The sequence below is a fragment of the Callospermophilus lateralis genome, chromosome 17 (assembly GCF_048772815.1).
Source record: "Callospermophilus lateralis isolate mCalLat2 chromosome 17, mCalLat2.hap1, whole genome shotgun sequence".
Taxonomy (NCBI): domain Eukaryota; kingdom Metazoa; phylum Chordata; class Mammalia; order Rodentia; family Sciuridae; genus Callospermophilus; species Callospermophilus lateralis.
In genome coordinates this window covers 69,766,936-69,782,715 of record NC_135321.1, presented here as the reverse complement: position 1 = coordinate 69,782,715, position 15,780 = coordinate 69,766,936, and the positions used below count along the sequence as shown (strand labels likewise).

General features: G+C 36.8%; 1 protein-coding gene across 3 annotated transcripts in view; it reads right to left on the bottom strand.

The window, feature by feature from the left end:
• Positions 1-15,780, bottom strand: part of Ercc6l2 (ERCC excision repair 6 like 2) — a 103,577-nt gene that overhangs the window by 33,018 nt on the left and 54,779 nt on the right. For all 3 annotated transcript variants that reach the window (XM_076836638.2, XM_076836636.2, XM_076836635.2), the window contains 3 exons: positions 12,198-12,297; positions 6,091-6,243; positions 1,162-1,242 (listed from right to left, as the gene is read on the bottom strand). In XM_076836638.2, the coding sequence (XP_076692753.2) occupies positions 1,162-1,242; positions 6,091-6,243; positions 12,198-12,297 (334 nt within the window). The remainder of the gene's footprint in view (positions 1-1,161; positions 1,243-6,090; positions 6,244-12,197; positions 12,298-15,780) is intronic.

The following is a 15,780-nucleotide window of genomic DNA, read 5'->3' as shown; positions in this document are numbered from 1 at the left end:
CATGCTTTAAGAAAAAAAACCTTACAGATAAAGAATTCTCAACTGCAAAATGGTTCAATTTGTTAAAATAAGATAATAAATAAAGTCCAATAGGATCATTAAAATTGAGAAAGTTTTAGAGTAAAATCTACAACAAATTTAAATCCAATATTTAATTTTTTCTACTTTAATCAGAATTAGTCAGACATCTCAGTCTCCTAAAACTGAGAAGTAAGTGATTTGGGGAAAATATTATCCAGTGATACTTCTGCTAATATTTGATATTCATATATGTATGTATGAATGTATGTATTTGGTACCGGGATTGAACTCAGGGACACTTGACCACTGAGCTACATCCTTAGCCCTTTTTTATATTAGAGACAGGGTCTCACTGAGTTGCTTAGCACCTCACTTTTGCTAAGGCTGGCTTGTGATCCTCATGCCTCAGCCTCCCAAGCCACATGCCCAGCTTCATATGTCTTTAAATTTAAAAAAATATTCACCCTAATTTACTGGGAGAGAATTAACTTTGGGCAGATAACTTATATTCAGGTAGATTACTGGGCTGATAAAAACTCATGGTTAAACCTGTAAAAACAAACAAGAATAAATTAGCAAAAATGACATAAAAATCTTCCCTTTTCACATATACTTTTTACCTCTCAAAAAGCCTTCTGATGAAAATACAGATTTTTGTGTTATGTGAGATAAGATACTACTAATAAGATCACAAGATCAAGGACTCAAATCAAATCAAATATGTTCTGATTTAAAGAATGATTTTGATATTTGGATTTAATAATCAAACACACATTGATGGCTATTTTTCCATTTAATATGCTATTCAGTAAAAATTATTTATTTGGATTGGGTTGGTCATTTACACAGTACATTTAATTTTGGATTTAACTTGGTTTAGTTAAAATTCCAGTTTAGATGTATATGTCTGATGATGGCTCCTGAATTTGTTAACTTTAAGACACAATATCAAATCAGCTTAAATTATAAATTTAACTGGAAGTTCTCTGACTTAGTGTCCTTAATATTAAAAATAAAACAAAACCAAAAAAACTGTGTTTTTTAATGTGATGAAAAATGGAAGAAAAAGGAAATGAAATTTAAAATTGTCACAGTACATGTTTTCTAGGTGTAGTGGGCTACAGACTCAACACTGCCTACCGTTTCTGGGTTGTGTGCTGGAGGTCTCTCTTTCAACCATGTTGTGGCAGTCATGATTCCTGCTTCCACTTGGCCTTCTCTCTGGAACATCAGCAAAAAAGAAAGCAAATAGCTGTGTAAAATAAGGGGTAAAAACAACCAAATAAACAACAGCAATGACAAGTTAAATCTTCAAGCTAGGACAGGAAAAAATGCAACTTGCTTTAGCACTCTTAATGCTACTTTCAATTTGCTAATTAAAGAACCAATATACAGTGTAATATAACATTTTAAAATACTCTAGCAGTTTACTTTTTCAGAATCAGAAAACTAATAATACTTTACAGTGAACGCCATTAAAAGTACTATTAGTGGGGAGGAGGGGGAAAAAAGTTACCCAAGAATCATAACCATAATAGCCATTCCTACATAATAATTATAGTAAGGAACATACTGGCAACATGTCAAATACCACAGTTTCGAGCACTGGGAACTTGATACAACTAGTATATTATATTTACTGGTCATATTTATTAAAAAATATTTATTAGCATTTACATGTATGAGACATCAAAATGAAAAGGTCATCCTAATATGAAACTAAAAAACTACCTTAATTATATAACAGACTTTTTGGAAAGTATTTACACTTTAAAGCATTTGGTATATTTCCCTGTGCCCCTTCCTACATTTGGGACTTACCCCGGGGCCTTGAGCATGCTAGGCAAGCACTCTACCACTGAGCTACATTCCCAATCCATTGGTGCATCATTTAACAGAGGTATCTAATGGTCTAGATTCCAGAATATTAAATTCTCCTTCTAAAGGAAAATAATTCTTTCTATGTTGGAATAATTTTCAGTTTACAGCTTGCTAGCAGCTATGAGCTAGCAGCTATGAGCAGCTCGAAGTGCTTGAAGAATCTACACTCATTCAGGCCTGATAGCAACACCTGCAGGATGGGATGCTCTGTTCTAATGAGCCATTAGTGAAATCACATCCTTAGCACTTGTGGTTAGCGTTGCCAAGCTGCCAGGCCAGGAAACCGATAGTCAGGAGCTTCAGGCATGGAACTCCTAACTTAGAAAGCCCCCTCCCCTAGGGACAAAGACCCTTCCTGATGATAGTAATATTTAGAGCATTCTCATACTGTGGTTACATTAGGCATAAGATGATTGGCTTATAGATACTATCTTGCTTGTGTATGATTGATGGGCATGCCCCACTCAAACCCTATAACAATTGTATGCATTTCAAAAATAAACTGAGCTACTGGATGATGATTTGAGGTTTGTCTCCTGCCAGTTTTCTCACCAACTCCCAGAGTCTACTCCCCGTGACTGAGGTGGCCGAGCAACTAATTGACCACATCAGTGACCAGAAAGACAACATTTCTAAAGTTGTATTTGTTGATAGAACAAAGGGAAGTAATACTACCATCACCAGAGTTACCAATGTACAGCTTATAAATAGACAGCATACTAATGGCATACTCCAGCCACCTGGTATCCAGGGAAATGAGTGAGAATCTCCCTACAGAAATCTACTGGGTGATGAACAGTCCCAGATTGTCAGGAATCCTTAGCCCCCCACACCTTGAGGCTACTGTAGCAAGAGGAGGGGAGCCCCATTCCCAGCACTACCATTTATCTCAACAGAAGCTAACAAGCTGTAGGAGATGCAACTGCAGCATGAGAAACCCTCAGACTGTTGACACTCCTTTCTGATACAGAAATGGCAATTCCAGTGTTCAGACCAGATGCTTGGAGCCACCCTAAACTTCTCTTTTTATTCCTCACATATGTACAGCAAATTCTCTCAGCCCACCTACATAACATATAGAATCCAATCACTTCTTGCGCCATCTGCCACTATCACCCTGGCCTAAGCCTTCATGGTTTCTCAGGAGGATTACTGCAGCATCCACCTAACAGGTGTCTTGCTTTTGCCTCCTGTAGTCTACTGCTAGTAGACTTTCACAGTGAAGCTGATGTAAATCAGACTATGTCATTCTTCAGTTGAGAACTGGGAGACCAACCTTGCATGTGACTGAGTCACACTTCCCGGCTGGGTGCTGAGGCGCTCAGTCACAGAATGTGGCAGAGCTTTCCCCACCCTTCTTGGGTCCGAGGGTTGGTGTCTCGTGCATGGGTGTGTCTTGCTACAGCCCCATGGGTGAAGCTATGCTCACCTGTTCCTTTGTTTAGGATAGAATCTTCCATTGAAGTGCCTTGTGTGTGTCCCCTTCTCTTACTGTGCCCTTGGGTATGACCTACCCAGGTGTCAGTCAACCTGCTGACAGTGGACATCATGAAGATAGACTCAGCCCCCTGAAACCTGACCCCTTGCCTCATTTGAATAGCTTCTCCTCAATAAAAGGGGTCACCTTGTGGTACTCTCACTCTCTCTCTTCCTATGGACCCTTAAGGTCAAAGGAGCCGTCACAGCGACCCCAAAGAAAAAGGTATTTGTGTCTCTTGTGTGGTTATTTTGCACAGCCTAGTCAGCCCAGTTCAACTGGAGTAAACCCTGAGCCTTTTAGCCTTTTACTGGCAGAGAACCCTCCATTGCTTCTGTTTTTCTGGTCTCACTGCTGGGCTTGGCTCTCTCCTTTACTCCACAACAGCCTTGGTCGCCCAGCCACTGGAAACCATGCTGGACATACTCCTCCCACAGGGACTCTGCATTTGTTCTCTTGGTCTAAGACCCACATTCTTCCCTCACCTCTTTCGAGATGCAAATGCAACCTTCACAATGAGGGCACCCTTAGCCATCCCAGTCTAAAATTGTGATGCTCTTTCCTTGAAGGTCCCTATTTCCTTTCCCTGCTCTATTTTCATACTTAGAACTTATCATCATATACTGTATCTTTCACTGACTTACTTTGTTTATTGTTTGTTTCTACCAATAGAATGTAAACTTCTTATAGAAAGAAGTTTTTAATCTATTCATTTATGTATGCCTAGCTCTATGAACAGATAGTTAATAAATATCTGTGAAATGAACTCTCAATATCTGTCTCTAAAGGAAAACCATGAAGAGGAAGGTCAATACAAAATAGAATTAAATTGCCCAGAAATTCTAAGATTAAAAGTGCAATATAATTCAAATTTCTACATCTTAAAATATTTCAAAAGGCCCCCATAATGCAGGCCTTGGAATAATAAAATATCTTTTGGCCAAAAGCACCATGAATCTAACCAGGTCAGAATAATTTAAATTCTGGTTGGTAACAAATAAGTAATCTTAATTCCAAACTTAATTTAATAATCAAATACCAGTGATATGCCAAGTTGTTAAAGATACTTTACCACAAATGAAATGAATTTAATGACAGGATGGCCCTGTCATTAAAAAAAGAACTTCTGAAGAAGAAACAAGTTGCACGGTGGACAACAAGAGAACTTTCCACTTAATAACTTCTCTTCCTATTTTGTTTTACATAATACTTGTTCAACAAAGGAATAGATGGTGATTCTGACAGGATAAATAATCAAATGCTATTTTTACAGGCAATGATTTTAAATTATAAACATGAATATAGGCATATTAGTACTCTGAGATGAAGGGACTATCTAGGGGTAGAGTGAAAAGATGGAGGACAAATAAGAGAAATGGGAATGAAGAAGTCCATGAAAGAAACGGCATATTCAAAAACAAGGGGAAAAAAAGAAAGAAAAAGAAAGGGGTGGGGGGAGGAGAAAGAAAAAAAAACTTTAAATAGGCCATTCAATTCAAAATCAGATAGTTACTGTAAAACAAAAACTCAGCAATAAACATCAAACACTGTTTAATAGTTGCAATATTTGCAGGCTACAATCAATATATAACTTCTTTTTTTATCCACAGTGGATCTTTTTTTTTGGGGGGGGGGGGCTTGGGGATTGAACTCAGTGCTCTACTAGTGAGCTATATCCCCAATCCTTTTTACTTTTTATTTTGAGACAGGGTCTATGTTCCCCAAGTTGGCCTTGAACTCAATAATCTTCCTGCCTCAGACTTCTGTGTCTCTGGGATTACAGGTGTGTACAATGGTCCAGGTCCACCAGTGATCCTTTTGAACTACCATTGAACTTGCTCAATGTATAGTGACTTATATTATTTGTTCATTATGTAAACAATCTCTTCCACCTTCCATCAAGATAGTCAAAATACCTCAAGGACAAGAATCAATTTTTCCTTAAACTTTATGGTACTGACTAAATGAATACTTTAAGGTTTTACTACAAAGTCTTGAAATTCTCTGAGATTCAACTTCCTCATCGATGTAGTAAGGAGATTAAAAAAGAAGATACAGAAAGACTTTATGATACTCATATTAACATTAATTAGAAAATAGACTAATATCCTTAGTACTCAAGCATATTAAAAAACTTAGTCTTTAATTAGATATCTCATTTGAAGAATAAGAAACATCTGTATACAGAGGATGAACATAACTGGGAGAGTTTGAAATATTGGTGTGGAATTTTTATTGGGAACAGAAAACAAAAATCTCCATGAGACAAAAGAGTACATCTCAAGGAGTATGTGGTAACTTCTAATCAAAACATATTTTATAGTTCTGTTTATTCAGGATTTTATTTTATTTTTTTAGTTCTTGTCTCTTTAGCAGCTGCTTTCAAAATAACAAACATCTCTCTGCCTGTCTGAAATGGCCTTTGGAATCACACTATCTCAAACATACATTTGTATGTATGTATGTGTATGTGTGTGTGTGTGTGTTTGTGTGTGTGTGTGCATTATTTACAACTATGCATGAGAAAATCTTTGTCTAGAGGTATATCAGTTTGTTTCCTTCTTCTCTAAAAGTAGAAATTCTAAACATCGGTATTTTTGATAAGGAAAACCAAAAGTTTCTCTGAAAATGCACCAATTGTATTCCAAGTTTCCTGTGGGATAAAACTGTAGTTAAAATATTATTGAAAGGGTCAAAGAATAATTTCACACCTCCAGGATGTCCCTCGTAAGACAAGATCCTTGGGGTCTTAGTCTGAAGAGATTATAGGTCCCAAAAAGTTCTCCTCGATGCTCTTTTGATCCTTGAACTGCTTCAAAATATCGCTTGGCATTTTCACTTCCAACTACCACACAGTGAAGTTGCTAGAACAACAACAAGAACAGTATTTGCTCCAACAATATGTCAGAACTTCCTGGCATTACACACACACACACACACACACACACACACACACACACACACAACATTAGCTAGAGCAGGTGGAATCTTGGAATCTCCTTAGGGAGGGAATTTTTTTTTAATTTCCCTGGTAGATGTTGCCATTTTGGTGTTCCTCTTTTATCTGTTTTCTAAGAAGTGAGTCAAAATCACATATTTATGTAATATATATCCAACTGACATGAACGTTTAATAAAAACATACACTTCAATATATTTTTACTTTTTAAATTCATTTCAAACAGAGACTATTAAAACTGAGAGAAGTAATCACTGTGTCACTGAAGTTAAATTATAATCCAAAGTAATACTATAACCATTTATGTCCAACTGATTGTATCACGATTACATTATCAACTAACAGCCAAACCTCTATCACTGTTGTAGAAAACAATGTCGAATACAGAAAGAACACTGACAAAAGGTCCTTAAGGACATTTACCATTTTAGAATCAACATTCATGTGTACTATTTGCTGGATATTTTACTAAATGTTATGTAAATATGTAAACTTAAAATACAACCTGATTAATCCCATGTATACCTTAAAAGTATCTTGGAAGAAACAAATTAAAAAATGTACAGAATGGAAAATAACTTCAGTTTAGGGATGGAGGAATTCGTAAGAAGTGATGCTTAACTTTCATTATTGTCGGAGCTGATCTGCACTGTCATGTTATTCTAGACAACTAAAATTCTTGTTAGTAAGACCTACCATTTATTGAACACTTCCTACGTCTACAGCATTTTATTTTACATTCTCTCATATATAACCTCTGTAACTTCATAAGATATTATCTCCATTTTAGAAGTAACAAATGTAGAATTTCTCTTTTATAAATAAAGCAATTTAAGTTTAGAGAAATTGATTTGCCTAGGGGTGACAGCAAGGTGTCATTGCTAGAATTTGTACATGGGTTTAGCTGAATTGAAAATTGATACTCTCAACAATTTCTCACGTACAGGATTCCTCTTTTAAACAAGGCCTTATAACTTTAGTTTAAAAAGTTATAAATCAACATATCAACTTGATCAGTTCAGTATCAATGGCCCAGAAATGGGAGCTACAATCCTCGGAATACAGATTCACAGTAGCAATTGGTAAGACTAATGACCAGCTGTCTCTTTTACCCTTGCTGCTGACTCTACCTTTAATCCTGACATTGTTGGACTGTAGGTCTACAAACTACAATTACTAAGAGAAGCTGCAAGCCCTGAGTCTTTGTAATTTTCCTAGCAAAGGTTTAGTCACAAAACTTATTAAAAGTACATTATTTTACATTTAAACTTTAAGTTTTCCAAAGTGGCTTCAGTAGAAGTAAAAACCAGGTTTTTCCTTCAGTAGGCTAACCATAAAAATATCATTGTAGAATTCAAGAGGGTAAGGGAAAAAAAACACAACTAGAAAATGTAGCTTAGATTCTAGCATAAGAAAAATTCACATAAGGTCATAAAATGCTTGGATTTCATCATGACCACAGACAAGATATGCAAGAAAAAAGTTAAAAGGATGTGCTAATGTTAAGAAGTTCAAGGGCCCTTCTTTCATTTTCAAAGCCAGCAACTTTGCTGTCTCATCTGTGTCACCTGGTCCCCTGCTTCTGCCTTCACATCTTCCTGTCTGCTATCTCTGACCCTACTGTCTCCTCGTGATTACACTGGGACCACCCCCAAATCCACAGGGATCAGGAGATTAGGAAGTGGACATCTTTGGGGGACAGAGTGCTGATGCTGTTGGAAAACTCACATACTGTTGCATCAGCACTCTGTCCAGCAACCCTCAAAACAAAACCATAATTTAAAAATGTAAAATGTGCAGGACATGATAATATTTTATTTTGCTTCTTTAGGTGTGTGGTTAGTGTTCCACATGAGCATTATAACCACTTATATTTTTTCTTCAGAGAAATGCCTACTTATAGTTTTTTTAATGGGTTTTGGAAAATTTAAAAAAAATTTTTCTTTTAGTTCTAGATGGACGTAATACCTTTATTTATTTATTTTTATGTGGTGCTGAGGATTGAACCCAGTGCCTCACACACGAGATGAGTGTTCTATTACTGAACCACAATCCCAGCCCCTAGAAATTTTAATATTTTGAAGATGCTGTTCGAACTTTATATAATGACAAAATTCCATCCTTGTCTCTCTTCTCATTTGTTTTTCAGTTCCTGTGCCGTACAGAAATTTCATACAAACATGTAGTCAACCTTACAAGATTTGCCTTAGAGACTGTGTTAGTTTCTTAGTGCACTGGCTGTCATAAAGTGCTATAAACTGAGGGCTTAGAACAACAGAAATTTATTCTCTCTCAGTTCTGGAGGCTTGAAGTTGGAAATCAAGCTGTCTGGGCCTCTTGGAAGGTTCTGGGTATTGGTCCTTCTTTGCAGCCACATGGCTCCTGTTTCTTCCTCCCTTGTCTGTGAGATTAGTATCCAATTCCTCTCTTGGAGGCTTTGTGAAAGATGCTGTGTTTGTGTTCCTGGGAGGCGGTGGTCTGTAATTTTCTGTTCCTACAATGCCTTTGTCTAGCTTTGATGTCAGAAGTCTTCTGTCTTTCTAAAATAAGTCGGAAGCATTCCCTCCTCTGTTTTCACAAAGAATATTAGATGTTTCAAAGAATCCAGCCCTCTAGTCATCTGGACTAGGATCTTTGTGGGAAAGTTCCAAATTAAAAATTCAATTTCTTTGCACAGTATAAAGCTATCATTTTCCCTCACTTGAATTACTGCCCCTAAGTAGCCAGTGCAACTAATAAGAATTTAGTTCTCTGTTTAATTCTAGTATTATAAGTGATGATTTTTTTTCCCTCCATATAAGTTTGCCTCTGGAAATTTTAAGAATTTTTCAATTTCTCTTTGGGTGTTTCATGCTTACAGAGAGACGGTGTAAATGCAAATCCATGTCCATTCATTCTATTTAGAACTTGCTGGGCCCACAGAATCCAGATTCTTGTTTTCCACTTTTTCATGTTTCTTACTTTTTAAAAAAATTTTATTTTTAGGTGTAGGTAGACAAACACAATATCTTTATTTTATGTGGTGCTGAGGAGGGAACCCAGTGCCTCAGACATGCAAGGCAAGAGCTCTACCACGGAGCCCCAGCCCCAGCCCTGCTTCTTCCCTTTTTAGGGTTTCCTGTCTTTCCCTCTCTTCTCCTCTTAACTCTAAGACTGATGTTCAACTTCTGGATCTAGTTATTGCATCTCCTCACTTTTGTTACCTGTGCTCTATCTTTGTCTCTTTATAGTCTAGAACTACTATTTAGCTTTTACTTTTTAGAAGGACAATCTGCCTGCTGCTCTGCCTTCTAGGTCTGGAGTTTTTCATTTTCTGAATCTCTCTAGCGGATTCTTTTTCTGGTAGCCTAATTCTTGTTTCTGGGACCCTATAACTTCACTTACCCTTTGGAGATATTATTTATATTTCTCTCAAAGTCTCTTATTCTTTCTTCTATTAATTCTGTTTTCTCTGTTTATTTCCCCTCCCTTCCCCCTCTCCTCTTCTTTTTCTTCTTCCTACCTGTATTAGTTTCTTATGGCTCCTGCTACAAATGATCATAAACTCAATGCCCTTAAATAATAGAAACTTATTCTTTCACGATTCTGAGGCCAGAGGTCTGAAATCAAGACCCCTGAGCAGAAGTGAGAGTGCTGACAGAGCTGTGCTCCAGTGGGGCTCCAGGCACATATTGTGCCTCTTCCAGCCTCTGCAGGCTACCACATTCCTCAGGTGGAGGCTGCATCTCTCCAGTGCCTGCCTCCAGCTACACTGCCTTATCCCTCCTGCCTGTGTCCAGTTTTACTCTTCTTCTTTCTTATAAGGTCAGTTTTGCATAATCCAGGATAATCTCCCCATCTCAAAATCCTTAAATTGATCACTTATGCAAAGATCCTTTTCTTCCTATAAAGGGCCCAGGATCAGGACTTGTGCGTGTGTGTGCACACATGCTTTCGTTCATGCATGCCAGGAATTGAACTCAAGAGGTGCTTAACCACTGAACCATATCCCTAAGCCTTTTTTTTTTTTTTTTTTTTTTTTTTTTTTAAATTTTGAGACAGGTTCTTGCTAAGTTGCTTAGGGCCTCAATAAATTGCTGAAGCTGGCTTTGAACTTGTGATCCTCCTATCTCAGCCTCCAGCCTCCTAAACTGCTGGGATTATAGGTGTGCGCCACCATACCTACCTAGGACCTGGTATTTTTGAGGGCTATTATTCAGTTCACTACAGTGCCTTTCTCATGGTGCTTATTTTCCTAAATTGTTCAGTAATTATTTTTGGCTTGCTGCTCATCTGCCTTTAATACCTTACTGCTTATCTCAGCCCGCTGCCATAGTTACTTGAGCAGGGCAGGACAGCACATGTTTGCTTCTTCTTTCAGCCTGCTCTCTACTGCCTTCTGTCTTTAAGCATTCCGTACAATTTATGGGCCCCGGGAAAACTCTTTTTGCTTTCCGACATACTTATATTCATTTACTTATTTTGGGATTTTTTTCCCTAAAAGATTTGAAGAACACTTAAGAGGCTACAGTGTGCTCCGTATACACCCTTGATTCAAACTCCAAATCACCTTTAAAACCTATTTACATTTACGAAATAGTCATCTTTGTATCATACAAGTTCTGAAAAATTACCTTGTCTCTTGAAAACTTTTTATTATATATCATTCATGGCATATATTATATAATAGGCCATTAAATGAGTCCAGATGAATAAGTAAACAGGAAATGTATAAAATAAAGGGTTGAGAAAGATTACCAGATTGACAAGACACTCTCACTGTGACAATATTCTACAGAATAGCTCCGAATTTGAAAAATACCTTACTTTTTCATAATTGTTTAGAAAAAAATAATTTTCAGTAGTTGTGTTATACTGAAGAACAAAAAGATAAACTACTACTTATAGAGCTAAATGGCTTAAGAAAAAACAAAAACTGCTGTGTACAATTCCATTTATAGAATGAAGAAAACAGCATAAATATAAGATTGGATCATTTTTAGGCTAACTACCACCACATGTGGCAGATGTTTGCTCTTAAATAGATGCCAACTGAACATATAGGGAGCAATTCAAGTTTAATATTTACAATTAAACTTGAACCTCATTCTGGATCTTCTCAAGTGAACAGTTATAAATGAAATAAATATTGTTTAGTTAGAGGTAGAAATGAAGCAGTAAGTGATACCCTGAGCACAATGAAGAGTTAATGCAATTTTAGATAAACACTAAAAGCAATATAGTACAGTAGCTAATGTGCTTGAGTTCTAGTACTATAATTTCAGTTTCATTCACTATGGTGTGTCTAAAGCAGTGCTCTCCAATCTTCATGTCATGGCACATACTGAAAAGGGCAACGTGAGCATCTACCTGGCACACACAGAGGAGGTTACTCGAGGCTAGAAGCTTACTTAGGTGCCCTTGCTACCCAGACAGTGATGGGATCAACATCTCAGTGTGCCTGTGATCCATCTGTGGTATGCTCTACGTCTTGGCCCAGTTTGGGAAGCTGTGACCTCTATACTCAAATTGTGCTCTGTGGACTAGTAGTATGGGCACTCCTGGGAACTAGTTAAAAATGCATAATCTTGAGCTCTACCCCAGACTTACTAAATCAGAATCTGTATTTTAACAAGATCCCTAGCTGATTCATAAGGACATTAAAGTTTAAGAAGTACTGCTCTAAGAAACTTTCAGTACTAAAATTTAATGAACCCAAGAATGAATCTGTTTCACAGAAGTGTAACCAAGAGCATATTTCATAATCTTATTAAATTCCATATTTTAGAGTAAAATTTAAGGTTATTATAATAATTTGCTCATAATTTTTGAAAACAGAAAAATGTTTGCTTTTTAATTAGAAGCAGGGAAATATATTTACCTGTTTGTAAACCTGTCGTAGATACATGATCTCCTCCACAGTTCCCAAGGATATCAGCCTAAGCACTTTAACATCTCTGCACTGTCCAATCCTGTATGCTCTGTAAGATTAAAAACAAAACCAAAAAAAATCACATGAAGCAACTTTGGATTCAAGAGATATTTTTGGATATAAAAATGGAGCTTTATTAAAATTTTAATTAATTAAAAATAAATATTTTGTGTTTAGGTATGTTATATTATTCAGTAATAATGCAAAAACATAAATTCATACAAAAGTCTTATTATTAAGGAGAAAAGTATGGTAGGAAAATATACATATCAACTTCATTTTTGTTATATATACCACTGTTTAATGTCTAAGAACTTCACAAATTCAATATTTTCTTTTATGGCAATTTTTATGAATGGATTGTTCTCAAACAATTTCATTTCTATAAAACTCCTCAAAATGTAAACTAATCCAGAGTGATAGAAAGCTAATTACTGGTTACCTGGGGATAAGGGGATAGGGAGGGACAGAAGGGATTAATACCAAAAGGATACAAGGGAAATTCTGAGTGTGATGGATGTGTTTATTATCTTGATTGTGGTCGTGGTTCATAGGTGCAGATGCATCAAAACTTACCAATTATATATGTTCAATAAGTCCAGTTTATTGTATGTCAAGTATGCCTTAGTAAAACTGTTTAAAAGCAAAAACCATACAAAATAAAATATACCTTGGGGGAAAAGCAGTGAATGAGCTAAGTAGGCAAGTGGAGATCTGGAGACCACATCCATAGAGGTATCGGTTCAGAGAAGATTCAGCCCTCTGTTGACTGGTACCCCAGGTATTCTGATATGGACCACAGTACACTAATTCAGCTCTAACCTGGCTGACCATGGTGGTTAAAACTGTGGTTTGTTCCCTGAAGTGCTTCATAGCAGGCTTTTTCAGATGTTCTGAATGAGGTCACCTGTTCCCAAATCCCTTTTATAATTGCTGAGGGAAACAGGAGCAAGTCCCTACTGCCTATGTGCTTGAAAATGTTACTTTTTGGGGGAAACTAATTTTTCAACTTGTAAGGTCACTGTATCTATTTTTATATTTGATGTTCCCTCTGTTTCCTTCACACAGGGAAAAGATATGAGAAGATACTAGACAGTATCTTGGGTCCTGCAAATCTCATGTCCCTAGAAGGGAACGAAGGTTCTTGCCTACTCACAACTGGGGGAAGCTGCCTCAACATGCACAACTATTAATCCAGGTAACCGGACCGGTCAGTGAGGGGATGAAGAAAAGAGAGTCACACAAACTGAGATGAAACTGAGTCTTGGTGGTTCACTAAACCTTGATAGGGAAATAGTGACCATGAACCAGCTCAGCATGTTGATCCTATAGGTTTTATCATTAAAAGGGTTGTTGTGAGGAAATTTCTTCAAAGCAAGCCAAACCAATGTCCTAAGTATGAACACCTCGATTATGATTACCAGCTTGTGTCCATAACTTTGTACTCCCAAGCAGATGTCTGAACCTCAAGGTAAAGAACTTATAAGCTTCTTAAGAACAGAGCTTCATCATAGCAACTGAGCGGTCGCCATGGGTGCCTTGGAGCCCATAGTTCCCAGGAGAGGCATCGCCTCTGTCACAGGAAAGCTCAAGGACCCTGATTCAGTCGTTGCTCCTGCTGTTTGGGACAAGGTCTCTCCCATCCTACAGCCTGGAGAAGAGAAGGGGCTCATAATCCTTCCCACCCTCCCCACAATGTATGTGAGTTCCAAAGAAATCAGAAGTGGATCTAAGATGTCTCTTGGATACGTGCTTAGCCAGCTGCTGCTTAATGAGACAGCTTCTCTTGGAATGCATGTCCTTTGATCTTTTGTACAGACAAAACTTTTATGCCTGTTACTTTGTACCTATGCTTCATCAATTTCTTGGTCCACAAAACAAGAATTTGTAAGTGATGGGTCTTTTACCATGTAGAAACAAGTATTGAGAAACAATTATACAATATTTAGGTCAATATCTTCATTTCTCTTCTTGGTTCTTCCTGCCAGAGAGTCAACAGAAGGAAAGGGAAGGGAAGAGGAATTCACTGTGCTTTGAGGAAATAATGACTTAGATAAGATAATACATCTTAATGATCTAGATGAAAAAGTACAAAAATACAATAAATGTCCTAAGAACAAAAGAACAAAGGAGATTTCTCTGTGGTTTTCACATGACCATTTCCTTGACAGACATCAGTTGAGAGAGAATGATTCACAGAGTCAGCTCTCTGGCCAAGCTGCATGGATTCCGATCCTGACCCTAACACTTACTGAAAATGCTTTTGTCTTGCATTCTATTAACATTTTGTTTGATAGTAGTATTGAATTTCGTATCATATGTTGAAGTAGTTACTATTTGGAAGTCTGACACCTAATTCTCAGTGTTTCTCAAAGTAGAGCTGAAGACCGATTGTATCATAACCACCTTAAGTATTCTTTTTTAAAATAATGATAAAGGATACATAAGATTTACCATTTTAACTATTTTTTTAGCATACAGTCCAGTAGTATTACATAAATTCACACTGTTTTATGACCACCATTATCCATCTCTACAAGTTTTCTGTCCTTCCAAACTAAAACTCTATACTTATTATACAGTAACTCTCCTTTCATCCCTTCGTAAATTTTAATTTCCATCACTATGAATCTGACCACTCCAGGACCTTATACAGGTGAAATAAAAAAAACACTGGTCCTTATTTGTGTGGCTTTCACTTAGCATAATGTTTTCAAGGTTTGTTCATGTTCTAGGATGTATCAGAATTTCATTCCTTTATAAAGCTAATAATATTCCATGATATGTACACACCACACTTTGTTTATCTATTCAAAATGGATTTTGTTGATCCTTTCATTTGGGTTGCCTCCATGTTTTAGTTACTATAAACACGGGTGCTATACAAATATCTGTCCAACTCTCTCATTTCAATTCTTTTGGATATGTATCCAGAAAAGAGGTAGGAATGCTAGAGCAGATGGTGACATGTGATTAATATTTAGGAACCACCACCATATTGTTTTCCACAGTGGCTGCAACACTTTGCATTTCCACCAGTTGCACAAGGGTTCTGACTTCTCCACATTCCCACCAAGACTTGTTGTTACTGTTATTTTTATGAATCTTTTTCAGAGAAATGTCTCTTCAAGTCCTTCACCCATTTTTTATTTGGTTGTTTTATTGTTCTTGTTTAAGACCTGCTTACATATTCTAAATATTAATCTTTATCAGATATGCAATTTTTCCCCATTCTCTGGTTATCTTTTCACTCTGCTGATAGTGTCCTTTGATCTATAACCCTGAGTGATTTTTAAAATGTAAACTTGTAGAGTCTTCTTCTAAACCTATAGAATCAGAATACCTAGAGGATGGGGACTGGTCATCTATATTAGAAAATGTACCAGGTGCCTACTATGACTCATAGTTTTAGTTGTTGCCCCTAAAAAATTTTTTTGAAATATTTTTTGGCATATATTTTGAGAATTGATTAGGATACTCTGATCTTTCCCCAAAAGGGGAAAAAATTGAACACAATTTTACTCCTCCCCAC